We start from the raw sequence: 23,502 nt of genomic DNA, 5'->3' as shown, positions 1-23,502 counted from the left end.
CCCACGAGATCCTTGACAAAATAGTCTAGGTACAAAGCCAAAGTATCCCGATCATGTCTCATTCCTGTTTTTATTTTACCCAGTCAAATTTTGTTTTTTGTTTATTGTTTCTGTTTTTTTTTTTTTTTTTTTTTTTTTCTTTTTTTTTTCCTAGGCTGTAAATCTAGGTGGTAACTCCTTATTGCCTCGCTCTCTCTCCCAAAGAGTTGAAGATGTTTCCAATTGGGAACAAATCATTGTCGTCACATTCATTCATCTCAACATCTATCAACTTGATTGATCCTACCAATCTGATTTTGTATATATACCTTAAGATGATAACAAATAGAGGGCTTTTCTTAAATGTAACTAGATTAATGTAAATACCAAAATCGACCATTAATAGTACTAAAACTGAATTGATTAAGATCGATGTGGTTCCGGTATCAAAAAAATGAATTTTATTTGAGTATGGTTTCAGTATCCAAGGCAAAATCATTCGATATGAACCGAACTATAACGAATTACCTATTCCTAAATATATATTATATATGACATGATTTATGAAACCTATAGAAACCATATCACAACTAAATTGAATAAGAACCAGTTTCTGAAACCGAAAATAAAACTGCATCAAAATTGAACTGAATTGATATAATTTAGATATTGAAAATGCATTTGAGGTATGGTTTTGGTTCTTCTTTCCATCTCTTGTACTAAACCAAAATCATACCAAATTTTCAAAACCGTACTGATTGACACCCAACGAAGATTTGATTAAAGGGTGTGGGGGTATGAATGAGCAGCCAGCTAAGAAAACATAACAGAATGAAAGGTTATGAATGGGAGGGAAGAAGAGTTGACCCAATTAAGCCAACTAACATAGTTTATTAATGAGTGGTAATGCTAGGAAGGAGAAATTAAATAAAGAAATGTTGGATTAGATTTCAGCTACTCGTTCGCTGTCTAAATTGTCAATATTTAGTAACCAACATTGGTGAAAACATCCTCTGTAGTGAGTGCGGTGGTGCGGTGAGCATTGGATGGCTAAGATGACGTCAGGGTGCGTACCCAAATGCTCTCGGCCATCTGATGCTCATCGCACCACCACACTTACTGCAAAGAATAACTGCTCCCAACATTGATTCATATCATATAAAAAAAAAAAATTGATGTCTCACCAAACATTTCAATAAACTATCATTCTCAAAATCTAATTATCCTAAAATATTAAGGAGCTAACTAAGACATGTAACAGCCACAACCATCAACTTCTCCGATCTCTTCCTAATTATATTAGCTATTTTCATTTTATTAGTAGTTATATAACTAAGTAAACATTTAAAAAGTAAATTTAGTTATAATACAAGAAACACTAGTTTATTATGGAATCATTCGTAATCAATATAACTACATTTATCATACTAGCTGATGTTTCCTTCATGTACAATTTATTAATGCTCTCCACCACTTAAATATCTACCACATTGGAAACTAAGTCGGTACTTGTATATGTTAGAGATGATTGCCTATCAATTTGGGTGGTAAAATTACAAGGGAAAATGCATATGGTTGAATTTGTCTATAGAATTTGAGACATTGTTTGTCCGTATTGTTTCTTATTTATCAACAATTTGAGTATTGTACCAGAATATTGAGAGAAACACAATTATCTTTGATTGTTGAGACTTCAAAATGATTTTGTACCACTACTCTTAGGAATCCTATGGCAAAATATGCTGGGTAAATAGATGGATTAAGTTGTGCCACTTGATAGTCTCCTTAAGACCATAGAAGCCCCTAATGGTGCAACAAGGGAGTTATATATCGGCCTCCAAGACAAAACAGCTCAATGACATCCCTAGTAGTTGTGCAAGCATCTGCTAGACCCCTTTGAGTGCCCCAACGTTGTGTTCAAACTAAAGGTAAAACACTTGAAACAAATTTAAGTAGAAAGATGTTACGGTCCTGGAAGAACTCAACCCCATAAACCAGCTAACAAAGTGAGGGGAACAAAGACCATATCAATCAACATCAACTCTCATAGGAAACTGATGTGGGATCAACCCCCATAAGTTGATATGTGATCATAACATACCACCATATTTCTGAACCCGACGTCCACGGTGACCCACTCCTGATTAGGTAACCCTTTCTAAGCGGTTTTCACTCTGCTCCAAGGCTTCTGCCTAGCAGCAAGTACCCCTTTCCTAGAGGCTCTCACTCTGGCACCATGTCTCCCCTTCCAGACACGAGTTAGGCCGAGGATCGACTGCTCTGATACCAAGCTGGTACATGTCCTTGTGTTCCTTATTTTGGCTGAGCAATTTTAGGGAAGAAAACATCAAATTGTACGGAATTTGTCTTGTTTAGGAGGTAGCCAATCCTCAATCTCCAAAGAGAAATTTTAGGGATTCAAAACCTATCTTCATTATTGCATTCTCCTCCTTAAGAAGTTACACATTGGATTAATTACAACTACTCCATGAAACCCATGTTTCACAGCCCTACCACAGCTCAATAACCTACTAACCAATCCCATTACATGTGGTGATAACTACTAATCTCATACCCTACATATAATAACGGCACTAACCACTTACATAGAATAACTACCTTGCACATATGATAACAACTAACCCCTTCACATGCAATATCAACTATTACTAACCCTATACATGTGATAATGAGGACACGTAACAAATCCTTCCCGCTAAGATATGGCGTGTCCTCAATGCCATGTCATCCATAATCCAAGACATCTTCATCTTCTTCATAAAAACCTTCAATTAAAAAGAGTTTTTTGCATCGATGCCCTAGGGTGAACCTTTCGTCACAATTGAAGCACAAACCTTTAGAACGCCTCTCCTGTAACTCAACTTGTGACAACTTCTTGACTAGAATTGTAGAGTGGCCAACAGAATTTTCATCGTGTCAACTTGTTTGAGGGACAAATCATGAGACTCATAAAGTCTAGATAAACCAATAGCTGCAGACAGAGTGGTGGGACGACTAGCAAGTACATCAGCCTTGGTCTAGTCTTTTAATCCACTAATGAAAAAACTAACTTGCCTTGGTGGTGGCAAGGAACCCACCTTTGAGAGTAGCTTCTCAAACTGGGATTGGTAATCTCGAATAGTGCCAATTTGTTGCAACTTGGCTAGCTCCCCAAAGAAGTCTTGAAACGGAGTTGGCCCAAAGTGTGCATGCAACACGTCACAGAAGTCGCGCCATGTCACCACCCCCTCATCGTACTTGAGGACTTGATACCATAACTGAACAACCCCTTCTAAATGGAAGGAGGCTAAAGCCACCTTATCTTCTTCAGTAGTTTGGTTGAACTCAAAGAATTGCTTGGCCCGACACACCCAACTCGTTGTGTCTTCATTCCCACTATAACGTGGAAAATTCAATTTGACCACCCTGGAAGTAAAGCTCTGTTGACATGTTGCCATCTGGGAAGCTGAATTATGGACTGGGGATTGTTCTCCTTGAGACCGAACTCTTGAGTTCTTGCCCACATCATGTTGAGAAGGAGGCCAAGATGAGACGAATTTCTCAAAGAGATCATTTAGTCTAGAGAAAATTTGTTGTTGTCTTTCCTTGAGAGTACTAACTTCATCTTCAAGCCTTTCTACCCGCTCATCCATGTTCTGGCTCTAATACCACTGTTACGGTCCTGGAAGAATTCAACCCCATAAACCAGCTTACAAGGTGAGGGGACCCAAGACCATATCAACCCACATCAGTTTCCATGGGATCAGCCCCCATAAGTTGATATAGGATAGTTACAAGAGATTTAAATATAAGAGTAGAACATGTTCAATCAGCACAAATGTGATTACACATATTGGCTTCAGTAAACTTGATAGTTGGTAATTGGTAATTGGTAATTGGCAATTGGCAGTGGTGAGTACAATGGCTAGAAGTTCTCTCTATTTATAGAAGAAAATAGGCTTATAGAAAAGTCATGCAGAGACAAAGTCTCCCAAGAAAAGGAAGAAATGAAATCTTTCAAATTGAAGAGACAAGACTCTCATAAAGTTGAGGTAAAAGAGTCCCAAAGATGAAGAGACAAAGTCCCAAATATAAAGAGACTAAGTTGAGTGAACTTTATAAATACATAAAAGGTCATGCAAGAAGATGGAAAGATGAACATATGAAATGAAAAGACACAAGAAACCAAAAAGTAATTTAAATCTTCCCTTAATTTATATAATAAATATATAAAATCCAACATAGTCTTTAAAAGATACCTTTTAGCACCACTAATACTAAAATTTTTGCAAGCAGTTTTATAATTTCCACCACTATAAGATCACATTTGAGTGGTGTTTATATTATGTGCCACAAATAATTTAAATTTTAACTTAAATAAATGTAATGGTGCTACATAATATTTAGCAATAGTTTAAATAAGTCGCCTCTAATACTTTGATTTTTTTTCACTTGGTTAAATCTAATCCATAGTTTGTCTTTTAATTAAATAGAAGTAATATATACAAAACCTTTAGCGGTAGATTTTTATGTCCACTAAATATTTCACTATAAGAAAAGTGTACAAATAAGGCACTTTGCGCAGGCTCTATGGTGGCAGTTGATGACGCTTCGAGTACACATAAATTGCGGCTGTTTGTTTATATATGATGAGCATGAGATTTTTGCATACCACATCTCACCAAGTGCACTTGGCAATTGATGTTTATATAGATATTTAATTATAATAAATAAATAAACTGTGGCTATATATATATATATATATATATATAGAGAGAGAGAGAGAGAGAGAGAGAGAGAGAGAGATCTGTGATTTATTTTAACAATTGTTGAATGTCCAAGAGTAATCCTTCCCTTTAAGTTCCTACCGAGGGATCATAACCCCGATCTTATACATAGCTATATGGATGCGGTATGTCTAAATCGAGTTATAGTAGTTACCTATGGATGTACATGGTTGTAGTTGTAAACCGCAATCAAATATACAGTGGTTTATATAAACCATAACTATATACATATATATTTAAGGGAAAAGGCGGTTGCATACCTAAATCAATGTCTATCTCTCTCCTCCTCCTTTGGAAAAAATACCCAATGCCCTTCCATCCTAATCCTAATCCTCTCACTGATTGAGCCACTAATTCCAAGAAAGTCAACAGCATGCCTAACCTTATCTTATATTTAATTATGGGACTGTCTGAATGATAGTTGGAAAAAATCACCTCCCTTTATTTATCCCTTGTCTTATTCACTTTAGATAAGAGGTAAAATAAGATTCTCAAATGGATCAATGCAACTATGAATCTATGATACGCCCTCTATGTTTATGTTTTCCATTTGGCACATTCTTCCCCAATCTTCCACTGTAAGATGGGTATTCTTCTTTTAAAAAGTAGTAAAATGCAATAAACTATTTGTATATTCCTATAGGATGGGAAATATTTAGTGCAGCTTTGTATGTGTTCGAGTTGAGAAAAACATTTGGGGTCATCGAGGTCGACTGTAGCACACACAGTCATTGGTCGTTCACCGTTCACGATGTAAAATCTCTTTTTTAGCATCTAGATTCCATTCTCGACTCTCTGGTTGGGTTGATGTTCTAGGTACTGGCACTATGGCATACACAGGATCAATATTTGGGTGGCCTACTTGCAGCCACGTCAACGAATTCCAGATCCATGGCTACTGTGAAGGATCACGCATGCGAAAGAGAGGTGACGGACAAGATGCTCTCACGAACCTTATTGTTGGTCGGACATACAAACTACTGTACATGCGTCAGACTGAATCAATTGCAACTAGAAGCCGCTCTTGTCTGTGACGGAGTACGAAACGCCCCTGATCATAGTTAGCAAATTTGGATTTGAGAATTATTCGGAATAATTCAATTGATTAATTTAAGGATTCGGTCAAAAAAGCGGTCAAAAAAGCGAATATGACTTTTTGTTTTTTGTTTTTTTGTTTTTTTGTTTTTTGTTTTTTGTTTTTTTGTTTTTTGTTTTTAAATATTGTTTAAGTGGATCGAATAATTCGGTTTAATTTGGTTTGGTCCGAATTATTCGCGTTTTAAATTCAATATAGTAAAATTCGCTTTTTTACCGAATTTTATTTTTAATTCGGATTCGGTCAGAATTTTAATTTAATTCAGAAAAATTCGGTTCAGCCGAATAATTCGCAAATTATTCGGCCGAATTGCTAACTAGGCCCCTGATTGGGAGGGTTTCAATAAAACATGGATAACTCTCTCATTTAAGATCGGAATTGAGTTCTGCAAAGTGTTGCGCGCTCTAGAGAATGAATAGAACATCCCCATGTATATAAACCTCAACTATTTGGCTTTCAGAAATAGCTGTGCACGAAAAATATGAAAAATCAAACCATAGAGCTATGTTGAATATTGGAGTGCGTACACGTTGTGTCAGAGGCTCTAAACAGAAGGTTGATTACAGGATTGCTCAAAAGATATAATCCAACACTTTACAAGTAATTTTTTGTAACTAATATATTGATGTGATTGGGTTGGGACTTTCAATTGAATTTGATTCTTAATATTGTAATACCAATTTAGTGGGGGCTTGATTGGCTTGCGGTTGCAGCCCTAAACTGCACTGTAATGGAGTCAGAAGCAGATTTTGTAATACCTGGGCTATTGTAGTGGTCAAATTAGATGTGAGTATTGAGAAAATACGAAACCCTAAATGAGTATTCCTTCGTGGATGTAGGCAGCTTGGTTGAACCACGTATATATGGTGTGCTATGTCCCTATGCCTTTATTGCATATTTTGTGTGCGTGTGCTGCATAGTGGTGGTGCACTGTCCGGTAGACCTAACCACATAGTGATTGCGAGGTAGACATGCATGTGTGATTGGTAAATCCGGTATTGCCCCGACCAAATGTGTTTGTGGAATTTCCACAGGATTTTGAACAGAAATTTTGTGAGAGAATTTGTTTTGAAGCACTGATTGATTCACACCCCCCCCCCCCCCCCCGGAGGTGCCAGGGATCATCAACATATGAAATGATAGAGGAATCTTTCAAATGAAAGCCTCATCCCCATTCTCAGATTCTTTATCACATGAAAAGTTTTGTAGTAAAGACTTTACAGAGAACTGACCTCTAGATCCATCTTCCCATCTTCTCTGTCTTCATTTATAATGGTGGTTTCTAAGGTATTCTCTATTTTTCATCCCAATTCTCACTGACGAAAAAATGGAGGGAACTTGACATTCAGGTTTCAGAACTTTGAAAATACAACTGAGAGGAAAAATTCTCAAACATGAAGAGAGCAGTGTTGGTGGGTGGTAAAGATATGATTCTTAGTGGTATATATCCAAGACCTATGGAACAGCTTTGATCTCTCAGAGCAGAGGAAATGGCTATTCAAAGATATGGCAATAATTATCACTTGGCAGCAAATGCTTCTGTCAAGCACTCAACAATCTACATCAAGAGAAGCATTATATGTACCCATCACCAATCAACAAGATTCTGTAGGGTTATTCCTAAATAGTTCCAGCTCTTTACCCATTAACAAGTATTAACCTTCTTTGATGCAGTGTGACAGTTGGAATTGAGATAAGACAGACATCAGAAAGGACTTGTTGGATCAACACAGGGGGAAGGTTATCAGCTTTGAGAGGAGTTATGTAGTGTGGCATTGAATTTGGGCAGCCCAAATACATGCATGGCCTGGACACATAAAACACATCAGCTGCACCCAATGCAACTCAAATTTACATTCACAGATGAAATTATGTAATATTGCCAGTGTGCAAGGCCAGTAGAATCTTGACTTCCTAACATAGATGGGTACTACTTCCATTGTTTCTATTGAAAATGGAAGGGATTTCAAGTCAAGATAAAATTCCTATCTTCCCTCAGATGGTTGATAAAATATCTTAAAATATGAAGTGTGAAATGCAGGTTCTTCAGTCTCACTGTAGTTATTATGAGCAATGCAAGACAGAGTGGGGTGGGGGAGCAAAGGAATTACCAAATCTAAGGGTATCAGAGACAAAAACTACCACATAAACTTAAACTGATCAAGTTTCCTGAATTGTAAAATCAAAACCAATAATTTCAATTTGTCCAACACAGTTTGGACATAAATTTCTAATCTGTACCTGGTAGAAAAAATGGAATTGGTCAAAGAGGTTCATCTAAATACTGCAATCCTAGTACCCTACCAATTACCTTCTCTTCTGCTCCCTTTTCACACCAAGATAAAAATAGTGTCCCTATGTAATCAAGTAACCTTAACCTCCCAATCTGATGACTCTGATTGAATGGGTGGATATGACTGGGAGGAGTTTATAGTTGTAATAATAATGAACAAAAGGTACGTTATCTTTTGAGTTGTTCTGCCGTATCAGTCGCTCAAGATTTTTGGTCTTTACCCGGACCCGATGAAAAAAATTGGTCATTTCTTATGGATTCGTTGAGAATGATTCTTATCTAGTTCATCGCCTACTAGAAGTAGAAGGTGTTCTGGTGGTATCCTTACTGACAGAAAAATATTGCAGTCAGTTTGATAATGATCGAGTGACATTGCTTCTTCGGTCTGAACCACGGAATTAACATCTACTTCAAACGACCCAAGGTTTCTTGTGTCTCCCATTTATAGGAGTACGATTGAAATTGGCTGAAATTTTGAGGTTTGTGATCTTTCAACCAGAGTTTGAAATTTAGTAGCCTGCTTTCAATGCTTGCTTCAAACAAAGAGTTGTCTGTTCTACCACCAAATTGCTTCGGTGCTTCTAAATATTTCTCAAGACAGCTCCAACATTTGACCCATTCCCCCCCCCCCGCCCCCCCCCCCATATGGAAAACAAGAATCACAGGGTTTCACAGGTTCCCATCAGTCTCTTGAAAACAGATTAATGTTTTATGTAGATCAAAGAATGAAGAAGATTAGGACGAGAATCAAATTCAGGGAAAAAACTGTTCATGAATACTGTTTATGAACAGCACCCGCGGTTACTGTTCACAAATAATGTTCGTGAACAGTACCCACGGTTACTGTTCAGTGTTCACGTAACACTATTCACATGAACAGTGATTTGGTTCTGTTTTTGGTAGAGATTTGGTGGATCTTGATGGGGCATAATGTTTGCTACTTCTTTGGTTTAAGTTTCTACTTTTATAGTTTCTATTTTGGAAGCTTTTTTTTGTCTTTAGTCAAGCATTGGACAACAAGACAAAGAGGATCGATTTGTTTCCTAATTAGCTCTATTTCTCATCAAGCAATTAATTAAGTTGAGTTTAGGAAAGTCTTTAGGAAGAATAGTTTCCTTTTTGTAAGGCTTTGGCTTAGCATATTTAAACCAACCATTGTAACCAATGATTCAAGTTTATTAATGAAAAAAATAGAGTTGGTTTTATGCCATGGCTATGAGATGCAGTGAGCTTGGGTGAGGTGCCTAGGAGTGGGTGAGAGGCCCCAGTGAGAGAAAGGCTCAATCCAAATCTTTCTACCTATCTTTTATTTTTTTTTTTTAGGAAATTACACTCCCATCTCCTGACCATTGGCTTAATATCAAGTTCCCCGCACGTACTTCATGTATAGCAATAACCTCCCCTCCAGTTTGAAGATTCTATCAAACGTATCTTATCTGTTAGATATCCCTGTTAAGTGATGACATCATCACTGAAGTAGTTAAATTTCTACCCAAATTACCCTTCCATATGAATGACGGGGTTAAAATCCCTAAAACCACAATTTCAAAGGCCAAAAAACCCCGAGTCACTTGCCTCTTCTTCCTTTTGCATTTTAAACCCTAACCCTTTCTCAGATTTTCTATTCGCGGGCCCCTTTCTCTTCTCCATCTCCTATTGTGATTGGCATGCAATTTGACTCGCATCATGAAGGTGCTATGATGCCAGCTCGCAGAAATGCCCTGATGAAATGCGTCTTTTTGGATCTTAATCTCACTTTTACTCTGTTGAAAGTGATGATGTTGGGCGATGATGACGACGAATTCACCTACCCCATAATGGTTGCCAAAGCTCACTACTTACCCAATGTAGGAACGAGCTTTGACTCGCCCAAGTGCCAGAATGATTTCATATTCGTTGAATCTGTTTGAGGGTAGCTCTATCCGTCCACTTGGTTACCTAACTCCGACGATTGTGTTTTATTTCCCAATCAGATTCCTGTGCCGGAGACGTAACAGGTGGCTTTGAAGCTTTACATTGGAATTACTGGTTGTTGGAAATCGAAATTTGGAGCCTTGGTTAGAATCCAATAATTCATTTCAGTGTTAAGCGCAGCAATATTGATTCAGTGTTTGGGGTTCTGTACTGCAACACTTCCCTGTACTGCAACACTTCAAATTCTTTTCTTCTTAAATAGTAGTGCAAATTCAAGAGGAGAGAGAATTCTTCAATACTGTACAAAGATCACAATGTTACAAGACATGAGTTATTTATTTCAACTGATAAGAAAGGCCAGATCATTGTCTTTCACATATGAAGCCAGCCAAACAGAGGTTTTTCCAATTCCTTTTATTCAAGACTGGGGAGTGAGAAAGAGGAACTAGAACTTAAAAATTGCAGCGCCACTGGATGGTTTGGAAGCGAAGACGTACAGGCAAAGATCATTCTTATTGATTATCCCCTTCTCGTCACCTTCTGGGAATTTTGCTGTAGGAGACACAACAGTCCATCAACAATCACTGTAACTGAAAACCGAATTTAAAATCCATATATATATAGAGAGAGAGAGACCACTCCAAACTCAAGTTTTCAAGATCTCATTCAGGTTGGTTTTTCAAAGAAATGGTGAAAATGATGAAGAGAAGAGAGAGGAGGAAGAGAATAATATTACTTACAAGGGTAAATTGGGCTTTTTACAGGTCAGTTTAACAGCGTCAGTCAGTTTACGGTCGTTTGATAGAACCTTCAAAGTAGAGGGGAGGTTATTGCTATATATGAAAATACATGGTGAACTTGATATTAAGCAAATGTAAGGGGAGGGGAATGTAATTTCTGCTTTTTTTTCCCAATCAATCCCAGTTAGCATTCTATTCTGAAATTTACTGATCCGTGGAAGACTGTTCGAAGAAGTGAATTAACTGCTGGAAACTGGTGTATCAATCCTCCTATAGAGTTGGTTCGTACCTAAACTAGCATCCACTTTAATGTTCCGATCACTCTCTCTTGAAAAACACATGAATGTTTCTTCATAAATAACACTATCATGGGCATATAACAGCGGAAAACTAAAGATATATGGAAGTGCACAGAGAAAAAAGGATAGAAAAAAGAAAAATAGACAGATTCTGTAATTCTTCACTGTCAATGGTTTATACACATTTGCCATTATCATGGGCGTATTGCAATGTCTATTGTGTATTCTGCAGAGGAAGAAGACATCAATAGTACACTACAGTATCATGTTGTCCACACCCAGACAGAACAGAGCACTGCACCCCTACACACAAAACCCCCGTTGCAATAGCAGCAATTCCAAACCAAGAAAATCCCATTTCACCCCATACAAAATCGCCCATCTCACCCCCACACAAAACCCCCACAATTTTGGAAAGAAATGGGAGATGAATCACATTCCAACCCTAGTACCTACAGGAGCTCAGAAGCAGAGACGCAGGAAGCATTGATGACAAGAAGCGAGAGAGAGAGAGAAAGAGAACAGGAAAAAGATATACCTGCCGGAGACCTCGAAACCCTAGAAACAGAACTTCCACGACCATTGGGACGAAGCATGAGACCTGCAAAATGGTGAGAAAATCAGAGATTTCCCAACCCTCAAAATGGGTGTCAGGGAGAGAGGGAGAAGGGGAGGGAAGGAGACTTACCTCCAGGGGCTTCCACAACCAACGGCCGGTGAGTGAGCCTTTGCAATGAGAGAGATGAAGTTGGGAGAGGAGGGAGAGAAAGGAGAAGAGGATACGGGGGTGCTTTCAATTTTTGCTCCTTCAATTTTGTTATCTCAACAGTGTGTTCAAGTTGCCTTGTTCATTACAGAAGAATAGAAAAATGAATCAATGTTACCAAACATGTTTTTGTTCTTTTATTGTTCCAAAAGAACAGAAGAACAACAAAAATACTTTAACAGAACATAACAAATAGACCCTTGAAAACTCTTTCCATCCAAGGATCAAACTGACAATGCGGAACCCATTGCCCTGGTAGGGATATCCCACAAGATAGGATTCTTAAAGAAATTACAACTACAAGAGAAACAGAATGGTTAAAATCAGTTGACATAGAACAAGAGAAACCTTATAACCAAGAGTTCAAGGACAATCACAGCCAACTATGCAAATATTTTCAGGATGCTAACTACATCAGAAGTGGAAGTATTGGTTTTCATTCTCTGCAATTTTGTTGGTATGTGCTGTTCCAAATCGATCTTTTTCTTTCTTAACTTTCTGCCTTTCCTTGTGAGTCTGTTTGGGAAATTTCATCTCATGCTATGAATGCTTTATTCTCAATGAGTTTGTGTTCCAATCTAATCCATATTTAACAAGAAAAAGGACTTCACATGTGATAGTAAAAACTCATTCTAAACCGGTAGACCTTTTAACCACCAATATACTACATGGCCCTCTAGATTGTGCTTCTACCAGACTTGTTACATGCTATATTCAAAAGTTCAATGAAGACAATTTAACATTGGAAAATAAACTGAATTTTAAGATTTTCAACAACCAGGCTCATCGCAGTCTTCTTCATATCAAGAGGTAATATTCCTGAAGAATATCGGGGAAGTACTGAAAATTTTGTTGTAGTGGTTTCAGCTTCTCGCAAATAGGTGGTTGGTTCTTGAAACGACTTCTATTCTATATATGTATATACCTATTTAAAAAAAAAAAATAATGATAATAATAATAATAATAATCATTATAAGTCAGAAAACTCAAAACTAATAAATGTCCACAGATAACATTGGGTGACACTATGGATCCTCACCTCTACTTGGCACCCAGTTTGCTCAAAATGCAGCATTTTACAACTTGCCAGATCTAGTGCTTGTTTCAGTGTGTGAAATTTGTTGTAGCACATCATCTTATCAAAGGTTGGAAGAAAGCACAACCCAGCTTGCCTGCTGTTCAAAGATATCTCTTGCGTATTTGAGAGAGAAATTTTCTTTCCAATCTTGTCATAAAGCTTTGCAAAATGTTCTTCTAAATGGATAACCATAAACTAGTGAACAAGCAAGCTCATGACTCATGAACTTGCCGAGTTTCTTAATGGGGCAGAATGCAAGAGAGTCGGTTTCCATTCAGCAACACCATGGACCAGTTCAGAGGTTTAACACATCTGCATCAAGTCCCGACCTGATCACAGGAATCAACGAGTTTTCTCTGACCCAAATTTGACATGTTAGAACAAAGAACAATCCTGATGCAAAGCATCCACAAACAAAATCAAACTTCCAAATACAAAAAGTCCAACGTACACTAAAAAATGGTATATATTGGAAAAGAAAAGTCATCATATACTCTTCTTTCTAAAAAATGAAAGAAAAACTGTCAAAACTGAAATGAATCTCTTCTGTACAGTACTACATACAATTTGGCAATAGTACAAGATGGATGGTCGAAATTTTGGTGGGGTGGCGATGAATGGCCTGAGACAGCCAAGAATCAAAATTTACAGATTTTGGGCTTCCTCTGCCCGTCCAATGAATAGTATACAACAGATTCTGCTATCTGTGACCAGTTGGAGAGAATGCCAGTAGCTGTTATCCTGACACTGGTACTAGCAAGGCAACCTTAACAGTCAAGTGGGAGAAAGTGAATGCTCTCATTCACTAAATAATTATACGCATCTGCTTGCCTTCCGCCAAGTTACCTTGCCTGACATCATTCAAGTGTAAGTGTGTAACCCATCCAAAATTGTAATTATGTTCTGTGACGAAGCTTCTCTTTCAAATGTCTAGATTTAGCTTCAATCCGTGCAGTGAAACCAACTGTGATGGGTCGAATTGATCTCTGACGCACCATGTGGCAGTACTCAGGATCTTCACATTGCCCATCTTTTCTTATCCATTGTATCATCCCATGATACATGGGAAAGAATCGCATCTGGATGGCAGAGAACATAAAGTAGGGGATAAGACTGGAGATTACAACAAAGAGTGTAATAAGCCAGTAGGAGGGAGCTGGAGCACATGCTTCAATAAAGACCTCATAGGCAGTGTTGGAAAACGTAGGTGACATGGCACCATAGGCCAAAAGGAATAGATACCAAACCATGATTCCACCCCAGACGAAGATGTGTTGAATCAGGGTGAAATAACTGACAGAGATTGCCATCTGGCAATTCACAACCCACACAACACAAGTGTACATGGTCACCCCCATGATCTCCAACTCGACAACCTCACCTTCTTTTCGGAAGGCCTGGAGCTCCAATGCATTTGTGCACAAGAAGAAAATGATTATGCCACCACAAACTCCATTGAACATCCAGCTCAATATTCGAAGCCAGCTGAAGAGGGCATTCTGCACACCTTCTTGGTACAATAGAGGGAACTGCCAAATTAAAGGGGTTAGTAATAACCACCACCAGAAAAATATTGACCAAAAAAATAAAAATAAAAAACATGGCAGATGGTGGACATACCTGGAGACAAAACCGGGCAGATACATCCTGGTCAAACACACCCAGAGCAATGACTGGAAGTGACGTAAAAAAGACATTATACAATGACATAAACCAATCATTGTACGCAGCTTGTGCGGAGAATGATGAGTATGCCTCAAATAAGAAGAGAGTAAAACCAAACATGATGTTCTTGTAGAAGAAGTAGCATATCTGCAGAACACCAGAAGGACAACAATTACAAGTAAGGCTTTATATAAGTTAGTTTTGTAAGGACTGCTTAGGGTCCTGTAGTTCTGGGTTTTCAAAAGGAAAACAGAAAAAAAAAAAAGGTTATTTGGGTTGGTAGTAGCTCTGTGGTTGCAGACTCAGGAAGTTGAGACAAGCCATGCTCTCATGGTAGTTATAAAAAAAAAAAACTTTCCAGACAGCAAAAGGACTAATTTAGTAACAGATAAAGCTAAATGCAACTCCTCAAAAGTTTTTATTTGAAATTCCAAAACAAGAAAGTCATACCATTGATGAGATCCTTCTGTAACACCAGTGGCCATGCACAAGTAGTAAACGCTCCAGAAATTCAAACTGAGCAATTGCAAAGTCACTTGACATGACTGCCTGAAAACCATAATGTAATTAATAGGGTTCAGCAGGAATGAAGTGAATATGAATTAAAATGACGCTTGAGGGTCATTATCAATACGATTTACCTCAGACTAGATGGGATAGATTAGGACCACAAAAAATGGGGAAATAGAGATGTAACACTACTTTATCCATACCTGCATCCCTTCGACACCACTAATGCCAACTCCGATATCTGCTTCTTGAAGCATTCCCACATCATTGGCCCCATCACCAATTGCTAATGTTGTCTTACCAGTTCCAACTTTGACCAATCTTGTAACCTGTATATTAAAAATATATATATTAAATACTTCTGTGGGCCAAGTAATGTTAACTAAAGTGAGACTCATGCAACATAATGCTTAAAAAGACATCCACCCACCAGCGCTTTTTGTTTTGGTGATGAGCGGCAGCATATAACAGATGCACAACCAAGTGCCAGGTCTAGAAACTTGTTCTTAACATCATCCTCCAGAGCATATACAAGTGATTTCCCATCAATCATCAAAGCAAATGCATCTGAGCCTCCACTTGATGGAGTGAGATGTGCCGTCCCTTCATCTATCTGATGGATCACACTTGCCTTCGATGCCTAAAATGGTCATCAGAAATATATGATAAAAATTATACTCAGTAACATCATATTGACCTAGAATTTTACAACTTTATTTAACAAAACACTAGATCTGCTAATAAACAACTTGGCACCTTCACCAGAATACAAAGGCTCTCAAGATTTCTCTCATATTTTCTGGTAGGTATTAGTTTCTATCCCCTTGATAGCATTAGAATACATGCACTCACACCCCCCCCCCCAGTGTGGGAAAAGAAAGGAAAAAAAAAAGTGGGGTAGATTTTTTATAGTTCGAATAGATTGATATAGATGTTTACGGCAGTTAGAATGCATATCACTGCCAATATTACTGCCTTTCTGGAGCTTCTAGAAATCATTTTAGTGAAAAAACGTATGGGCTTATAGGGTTTTTTTCCAAAGGGTAAAAGGCATATTCCAAATACATTCATCCCTTAAATAGGAAGAAACTATCAGGTGGTGGAGGCCTCTCAAGGGCAATTACAAAATATAAGAAAAAAACTTGAAAACATGCAAACCAGCACACATAATAATGTCCATGTTGAAACAAACTGCTTAGTGAAGTTAAGAATGATTTACTAACATAATCCAAATTGCAAACTTCTACTTTAAAAAAGTGAGGGGATATTTTCTAAAGTCACTTGTGTGAATATGTAGACCTGCTTTTGTGGGATAAGGGCATTAACAGGTTCAGCAAATCGAGATTAGGCTTAGTGAACTGGTCATTACCTCATCCAAGTCCTTTTTCTTTCTCCCTCCTTTTTAATTATTCTTCTGTGCTTACAAATGTCTCACTCTAAGACTGGATCTATTTTCCCCCACTATGTGAAGATTCACAAAAGGCTATAAAATGCCATCCTCAACGAGTAAAGTTCCTCAAACACCTAAGAGTTAAGAACAAAAGGAAAATTAGAGTTTACCTTGGCAATGGCAGACTTGTCTCCCTCTTTTTCCAATGCTTTCATTTCCGGCGTCTCCAAGTTAATAATTATTTGTTTCATTCCTTGTCTAAGCAGACTACATGCAAAACTGCAAAATTAACTCAAGTCAGAAATGTGGAACAAACTAAATTCACCATAAGTAAATAGGAAAGAAAAACTAATCAAAACTTGAAATCTTACCCAATATTAATTGCAGTCTCCATCTTATCTCCAGTCAAAACCCATATTTTAATTCCGGCTTGCGCAAGTTTGTCAATGCACTCTGGAACCTACAAGAGACAAAAGGATAAACTTCATTCTTAAATCCTCCACCTAATCTCAATAAAGTTCAATCTCTAATAGTTCTTTTCCTTTTAAGTATTTTCCACTCACCCCATGTTGCAATTTGTCCTCCACAGCAGTAGCACCAAGAAGAATCAAATCCTTCTCTATCTTCTCTGCCACTTCATCAATCCTTAAATCACGATCTGCACTGACCAGGTTCTTGGCCTCTGTGAATTCCTCATTAAACTCTCTGTATTCCTCCTCACTGAGTTCACGATAAGCAAGCACCAATGTTCTCAATCCTGCATCAGCATACTCATTCGCATGCTCCTCAGTCTGCACTTCAAACTCCCTCCCATTCTTTGCAAGCCTTTCAAACATGACGCTGCTTGAAATAATTGTAGGGCAGTTAGCATGTATTTGGAAATGGGAACTAAAGACCTATGGTTCAAGAATTTAGCAATGCAGAGTATGTCTTAGGGTCCTTTTGACAATCATATACATTTGAAGTCAATGTTGCAGTTTACTAACCTGTCAGCACCTTTACAGAGTAATAGAAGCTGTTCCCCCTCATTCCTTACTATCACAGACATCCGCTTTCTAGTGCTATTAAACTCTAAGATATTCAAAAGTTTATACGTCCTGCAAAAGGAAAAGTATTGACTAAATATTCAGACATGTGGTACAAGAAATATCAACACGCTTACACACATATATTGATATGTGAAGTACAGATATTACATATGGACATACATGTTGCAAATGAGAAAGCAGTTTTCATAAGCATCACGTGGGTGCCTATGCTTATACACACAAACAGATAAAGGGTGAAACAAGATAGAATTTTGATGACATTGATCAGAAGCAGCATAATATTTAGGAGTAATGTGAAGGTTTCTTTTGTGCAGGATTAAAAAACAACACGATTACGACTTCTTTCCTCTGGCACGTAAATAGGAAAAAAGATAAAATTGGAAAGTTAAACTAGGTTTTTATATCCATGGTATCTCTTAAGAGTTTCTACAATTTTAAAAGCAACAGTGCAGATTGCTAGACAACAAAGTGCTTATTCTGGTCCCTACTCCCTTATATGGGTCCATGTAGTGGGGCTTGCCTGAACTCTGGAACTCCTATCCCTTTTTCCTGTAAGCAGCCAAAGAAGGAACTTTAAGGATGGACCTTTTATCCAGTTGATGTGCTTTTGGGAATTTTGACAATAAACAGAGATGGTTTACACAGCCCATAGTATGCCATGCATCAGAGAAGTGCATTATATGATGAAGTCATGCCACACAATGAATGGTTTCTTCACTACATATACGGTGAGAGAAACTAACCTTTCAACTTGCTTTTTAAACACTGGATCCAACTCGTTCAGTGTGATGCTCGTTTGTGTCCTCTGGTAAAATTCAAAGCCAAGTTCTCTTGCTGCAATCACAAAGGCTGCCTCATCTGGGGACTCTGCCTCATATGAGATATTCCCACCCTCAACATCCACTTCAGGTATGGCTGTGTGGCAGATTGCCATTAAGCGAAAGAACTTTTGAATGACATCTGAGCATGGCTCATTAATCCATTTTCCATTCATGATCCTTTCATCCTTAAGATTGAAGCCTTTAACAGCAGGTTTTTCATCAACAGAATTCTCTACATGGCCTTCATCATAGACCTCCTCATGAACCAATGGTGATCCTTTTCTCTTAGCCATAGCCCTTTCAACTTCTGTGATCCCACGACCATAAGCTGTCCCAGCGATTGAGCACTTTATAAATTCCATCGAATTGCAGGTCAGAGTTCCCGTCTTGTCTGAAAGTATTGTGTCAACTTGGCCAAGCTCCTCGTTCAAATTTGAGGTGCGAGCATGTGCAGGCTTATCAGTATCCTCATAGTACATGTGCAGATCTTGGTTGATGAAGATTGTCTGCATAACTTTGACAATCTCTATGCATACATACAAGGAGATGGGGATAAAGTAGCTATACAACATCAGGGCGGTTAAGAAATGAAAAATTGCTGAAATGGCTGCTTTGTTGGGATCAAAATAAATTGTGGTATCATGTGGTCTAAGATACCACCTTTTCATCCTGCCACTTTCAAGGTCATCTCTAGTTGTAGTCCCAAAAAAGATAGATCCAATGAAAGAAATCAAAACCAACATAGTAAACAAGAAATAGACAAGCCTATCCATCTTTCTTTCAACTTTGCTTCTCTTAGAGGGTGGTTCCATGGAATTCTGCATAACTTTTGTGTCATGGCCTGTAAAAACAACAGCCCCATAGATATAGTCTGTATTCCTGAGCTTTGAGTCCCTAAGGAGAAGTTGCTGGGGTGAAAGGGGATATTGTTGCTCTCCAAATTCCATAGTTCCAACAAAAGCGTACAGGTTCGCATTGGGGTCTTCACATTTAATGACAGGCTTGAAATCACGGAAGTTAACCTCCTCATGCAAACCTGAAGTTACCTCCAGTGCTTGTTTCAGTTTCAAATTCGTCTCCCCGTCAAGGTTCATGGTCTCAACATAGCAAATGGCATCCTCATAATTGGATGAAAGCAAAAGAAGGTCAGCAGGAAAGAAATTATCCTTCTCCACCATCACTATATCTCCAACTCTCAGGTTCCTCCACATTGTATTATCAAAACTGCCATCACTATGATGCACCTTAACTTTTCGATTGTTCACCTCAATGTCCTGCAAACATTATGGCCAAACAAACAATAAACATATGGAACAACTAGCTAAGGTACAAAGTCAAAAGTGAATACTAAAAAACTTGGTCATGTCTTGAAACTTTAAGATGGAAGGTGGATCCAAAGGATGCTAGCCTACTCATATAGCAGAAAAACATGAGGATACCTAGAATATAAATGCTATTATTTAATTATAATGGTACAACCAACTGTTCCAGAACCCCCAGTGTGTTTTAGAAAAGGAACCGTTTTCAAAATATTCTTACTCCTGAGAGCTTGAGACTAGTAACTCATCCCATAGAAAAAAGAAGGGGAAATTATATCTGTATTTCTTCCAGTAAGAACACAATAAAAAGAAACAAACAAGAAAGTAACTTCTTAAGGCAATTAATTTGAACTCATATGACTCCAATCAAATGGCTTGAGAAATTATGTCAAGCTCACATCAGAACAATCCAGTAAATCCAGGAAAACTAGCATAGGCATAAAAGGAGAGGCAGGATAAATGATACCTGCGTCTTACGCCGCCAATCTTCGATGGCTTCTTTCATCATGCTAGCTCCAATCACAACAACAAGAGGGAAAACAGAACTGATAGCTGAGTAAGGAGCAAGAGGTGTGAAGGACAAGCAGGAAACAATGAGGAAGTATACGTTGGCAGCTCTCCTGAACTGCTCAAACAAGGCCTTGGGAAAGAAAGTGGCAAGCGTATACTTGGTGGTTCTCACGTAATTGTCTCCATAAATGAAGGCCGATGCCTCATAGCCTTCTGGGTCGTTGCAGAAGACCACCCTTGTGAAGCCTGGTCCACCAATCTGTGAGAGCTCCTCCCTGCCAGATGTTTTCCCACAGGTATAGATCTTGCTGAAAAGCCGCTTCCTTCTTCTTCCCCTAGCCATCCTTTGCCAACACCAACTCTACCCCCAATCTACAGGACCACAACACAGCTAAACGCACCAAAAAACCAACAAAAAACTGCAACTTCAACAGAAAAATCTCTGATGAAATGCAGCTTCTTCAAGTGAGAACCTCCCACCACCAATTCCCAGAACCCAGAAAACCCTTTTAAAAAAAAAAATATGGCAACTACTGCTAAGATCAGAAACCCAGAAAATGTAAACGAATCCTGAACCAAATTTCAAGCCCCCCAGAAGATTAAAAAATTAAACAAAAAAGAATCAAAAGACAAAACTCTCCCAGGTGGCAAAAGGAATAATACCCAGGAAGAAACAGAGATTCTCAAAATCTTTTAATAAGACCACAATCTCTCATTCACAAAATATTCCCTGAACTGAAATCTCTGTCCGTCAACGAGAAGAAGCTAAACCCACTTGTCAGGACCCAAATATAGCCACTGAATTCATAACCAACAAGCTCATTTAGCAGTTCTCTTATAGATGGTGGCATGTAATGATGGTTCAAAGGCTTTAAACGCAAAGACTTCGAATTCTTCTGCCTTTGACGTGCAGACAAGAGCGACGAATCAAACACGCCCATATGGGAATAGGAGATACCCAGGTCTCAAAGCTCAGAAAATTCAAATTTGACAGACAATCCAGGTAAAACTAACCCAAAAGAAACGGAAGAAAAAAAAATATATATATATAAATAAATCTAAATACCCAACTTTTTAATTAAAAACAAAAATCTCATAAAAGAAATTTGAATATTCGAGGTATTAATCATTCATTCTCACAGAAGTTGAATTTTATGGGAAACAACCCAGAAATTCTTCCAAAATGGGATTTTCTTCTTCTGTGTATTTGTTTTCTTACTATGAAACTTGATACAGGAGCAGACCACATTTTCTGTTTCTATCTCAGATATATAAAATCAAAATTTCCTTTTGTTGAGTTATAAATAGAAATTTGGCAGAAACGATTTACACGGGAACATTGCAGTAATCTGTGAAAAGATATAAATAATTTAAGGTGGTTACAACAGATTTTGTAACATCTCTTTCCTAACCTTCATTTCCTTTCTTTGAGTAATTTACAATTGGGACAAAGGGTGTAATTTTACCATTGGAAAACTCAACTTCAGTCGTCGCACCAGCCACTTTGGATGGCTTAAACCAATTTCTAGAGGAAATCCAGCTGGAAAAAAAAAAATTTAGTATCTAATGAGGAGCCGAACTTAGAGGCACCATAACGATTCGTGAACGATCTGAACTGTAATCCACCTCGCAATTCTCATCTTTTGGGTATAAATTGGATTTTCTATTCAAGAGTGTGGCACCTGAATCAGTGCCGAAGCCAGTGATAGTACACGTGGAAACATCAATAAGATGAATATTTTTACATTTTACGATGGTAGGGTGGTCATTTTTAACCTCTTTTGTGTCTAGACCCAACGGTCGCATTCCTGGATAGCATCATTTTTTTCATTAATTGTATTATCCTTCCACTTCGTGGTTTACAACTTTACACCATCTAACAATAACTTGGAGCTTGGGACTATATTGGAGAGAGGACTAATGTGAATGTATTACATCACCCTTCTATCTTAGTGGATACACAAGTTATGCTAGAGATAATTGTAGTAAAGTTATAAATTTTGTTTGTAACTTTCTTGGTTATAAACATGGACCCATAATTTAAAAGAAAAAGAAATGATAACAAGGATATTTATTTGATTTTTAAATTTTTTTTTTTTTTTTTTTTCATCTAACACTAGAGTGGAGGAGACAGAGAGAGAGAGTGTGTGTGTGAAGGATTTATGGCTTTTGAAGATGAAAATATGGCCGAGTCATGGTGGGTAAGATGCAACGTATGGGTAGAAACTAGGAAGGGTCATATGAGAGCGTGTAATCGCTCTCGTGCTAGGTGAATAATTTTCAAGTTCCGTGTTTACCAAAAAAGGAAAATTTTCAGGTTCCTTGCACAGTGGTTTTACTAGATTAGTCTTCTTTTGTTGTTCCAAAATAAGGATATCAAAAGACTCAAAATCAAATTGAAACTGTTTTTCAAAATGGAATCTAGTCATTTACATCCAAATCATATAATAAATGATTTGGTTTTGGTTTTAAGCTGAGATTGTTTAGTTAGTTTAACAGTTTAAGCCGTTGATAATCTGATTAAGTATATCATTAAACTGATTAACATGTACATAATAAGTTAGTCATTCAATATTAAAGCCGTTGATAATCTGATTAAGTATATCGTTAAACTGATTAACATGTACATAAAGTTAGTCATTCAATGTTAAGTTTACATACATGTTAATAAAAAAAAAATTAAGTTTACATTAAATAACTATTAAAAGAAAGCATATAATAATAAAAAACCCAATTTAATTCAATGTTAAAATTTATATCCATTTCACTACAAATTTTAAAGATAAAAAAAAAATTAGAAAACATAAGAAAACCATTTAAATTGAAAATGTTTATTCAATTTCAATATCTGATACTGATTATTAAATGGCTCGGTTTTGGTTTTACCTAAAAAATCTTGCAACAAATTGCAACTAACCATTTACACTGAAATCGAACCATTTAACACCCTTTATCCAAAAATACCCCTTGTGGACTCATTATTATAACACAGTCGATCTCCCTCCCTAATCATTAATAATGGAAAACACTCCAAAAACATAGAAAACTAGTTGAGATTAAATGGATGGATGAAAATTTGTGTTTGTATTGACATCCATTTAGAGGAGTTCATATTCAAAAAATTGGTTTACAAAAGTTACCTGATTCCATTGGAAAAATATCGAATGTGAATAAAGATATTTTTTTATTTTAGATCATATAATATTTGATCCGTTTAGGTTTGCTTATAAAAATATGATTAAATAATACTTATTATACTCAAATACCCTTGTCAATTCACAGTATA

General features: G+C 37.4%; 1 protein-coding gene across 3 annotated transcripts; it reads right to left on the bottom strand.

Annotated features, from left to right (window-relative positions):
* Nucleotides 1-10,295: 10,295 nt before the first annotated feature.
* On the bottom strand, nt 10,296-21,451 carry LOC122079918 (putative phospholipid-transporting ATPase 9). Of its 3 annotated transcripts, XR_006140559.1 has the most exons (16): nt 20,173-21,451; nt 18,310-19,661; nt 17,504-17,614; nt 17,081-17,357; nt 16,889-16,977; nt 16,688-16,796; nt 15,558-15,767; nt 15,331-15,456; nt 15,068-15,166; nt 14,573-14,764; nt 13,517-14,481; nt 12,914-13,345; nt 11,797-12,799; nt 11,647-11,709; nt 10,810-10,877; nt 10,296-10,621 (listed from the first exon to the last, which is right to left on the bottom strand). XR_006140559.1 is itself a non-coding variant. In XM_042646705.1 (11 exons), exons 1-11 carry the CDS (start codon nt 20,557-20,559, stop codon nt 13,849-13,851), a joined length of 3,585 nt encoding a protein of 1,194 aa, XP_042502639.1. In that variant the 5' UTR covers nt 20,560-21,451; the 3' UTR covers nt 13,401-13,848. The 3 variants fall into 3 exon arrangements, 1 of the variants encoding a protein (XP_042502639.1); XR_006140558.1 differs by lacking the exon at nt 10,810-10,877; XM_042646705.1 differs by lacking the exons at nt 10,296-10,621; nt 10,810-10,877; nt 11,647-11,709; nt 11,797-12,799; nt 12,914-13,345 and having other exon boundaries at nt 13,401-14,481.
* Nucleotides 21,452-23,502: the final 2,051 nt, after the last annotated feature.

Source organism: Macadamia integrifolia, chromosome 5 (assembly GCF_013358625.1).
Source record: "Macadamia integrifolia cultivar HAES 741 chromosome 5, SCU_Mint_v3, whole genome shotgun sequence".
Classification (NCBI taxonomy): Eukaryota; Viridiplantae; Streptophyta; class Magnoliopsida; order Proteales; family Proteaceae; genus Macadamia; species Macadamia integrifolia.
The sequence above is the reverse complement of the archived record's forward strand: the minus strand, read 5'-3'. Positions and strand labels throughout refer to the sequence as shown.

Bases quoted from the DNA above. Each gene is read 5' to 3' on its own strand.
- LOC122079918 (XM_042646705.1), bottom strand. From the start codon at position 20,559: ATGGCTAGGGGAAGAAGAAGGAAGCGGCTTTTCAGCAAGATCTATACC. The intron at 17,358-17,503 runs GTTAGTAAACTG...TATTTCAAGCAG, and splicing joins CTCTGTAAAGGTGCTGACAG to CGTCATGTTTGAAAGGCTTG. The intron at 14,765-15,067 runs GTATGACTTTCT...GGTGTTCTGCAG, and splicing joins ACAGAAGGATCTCATCAATG to ATATGCTACTTCTTCTACAA.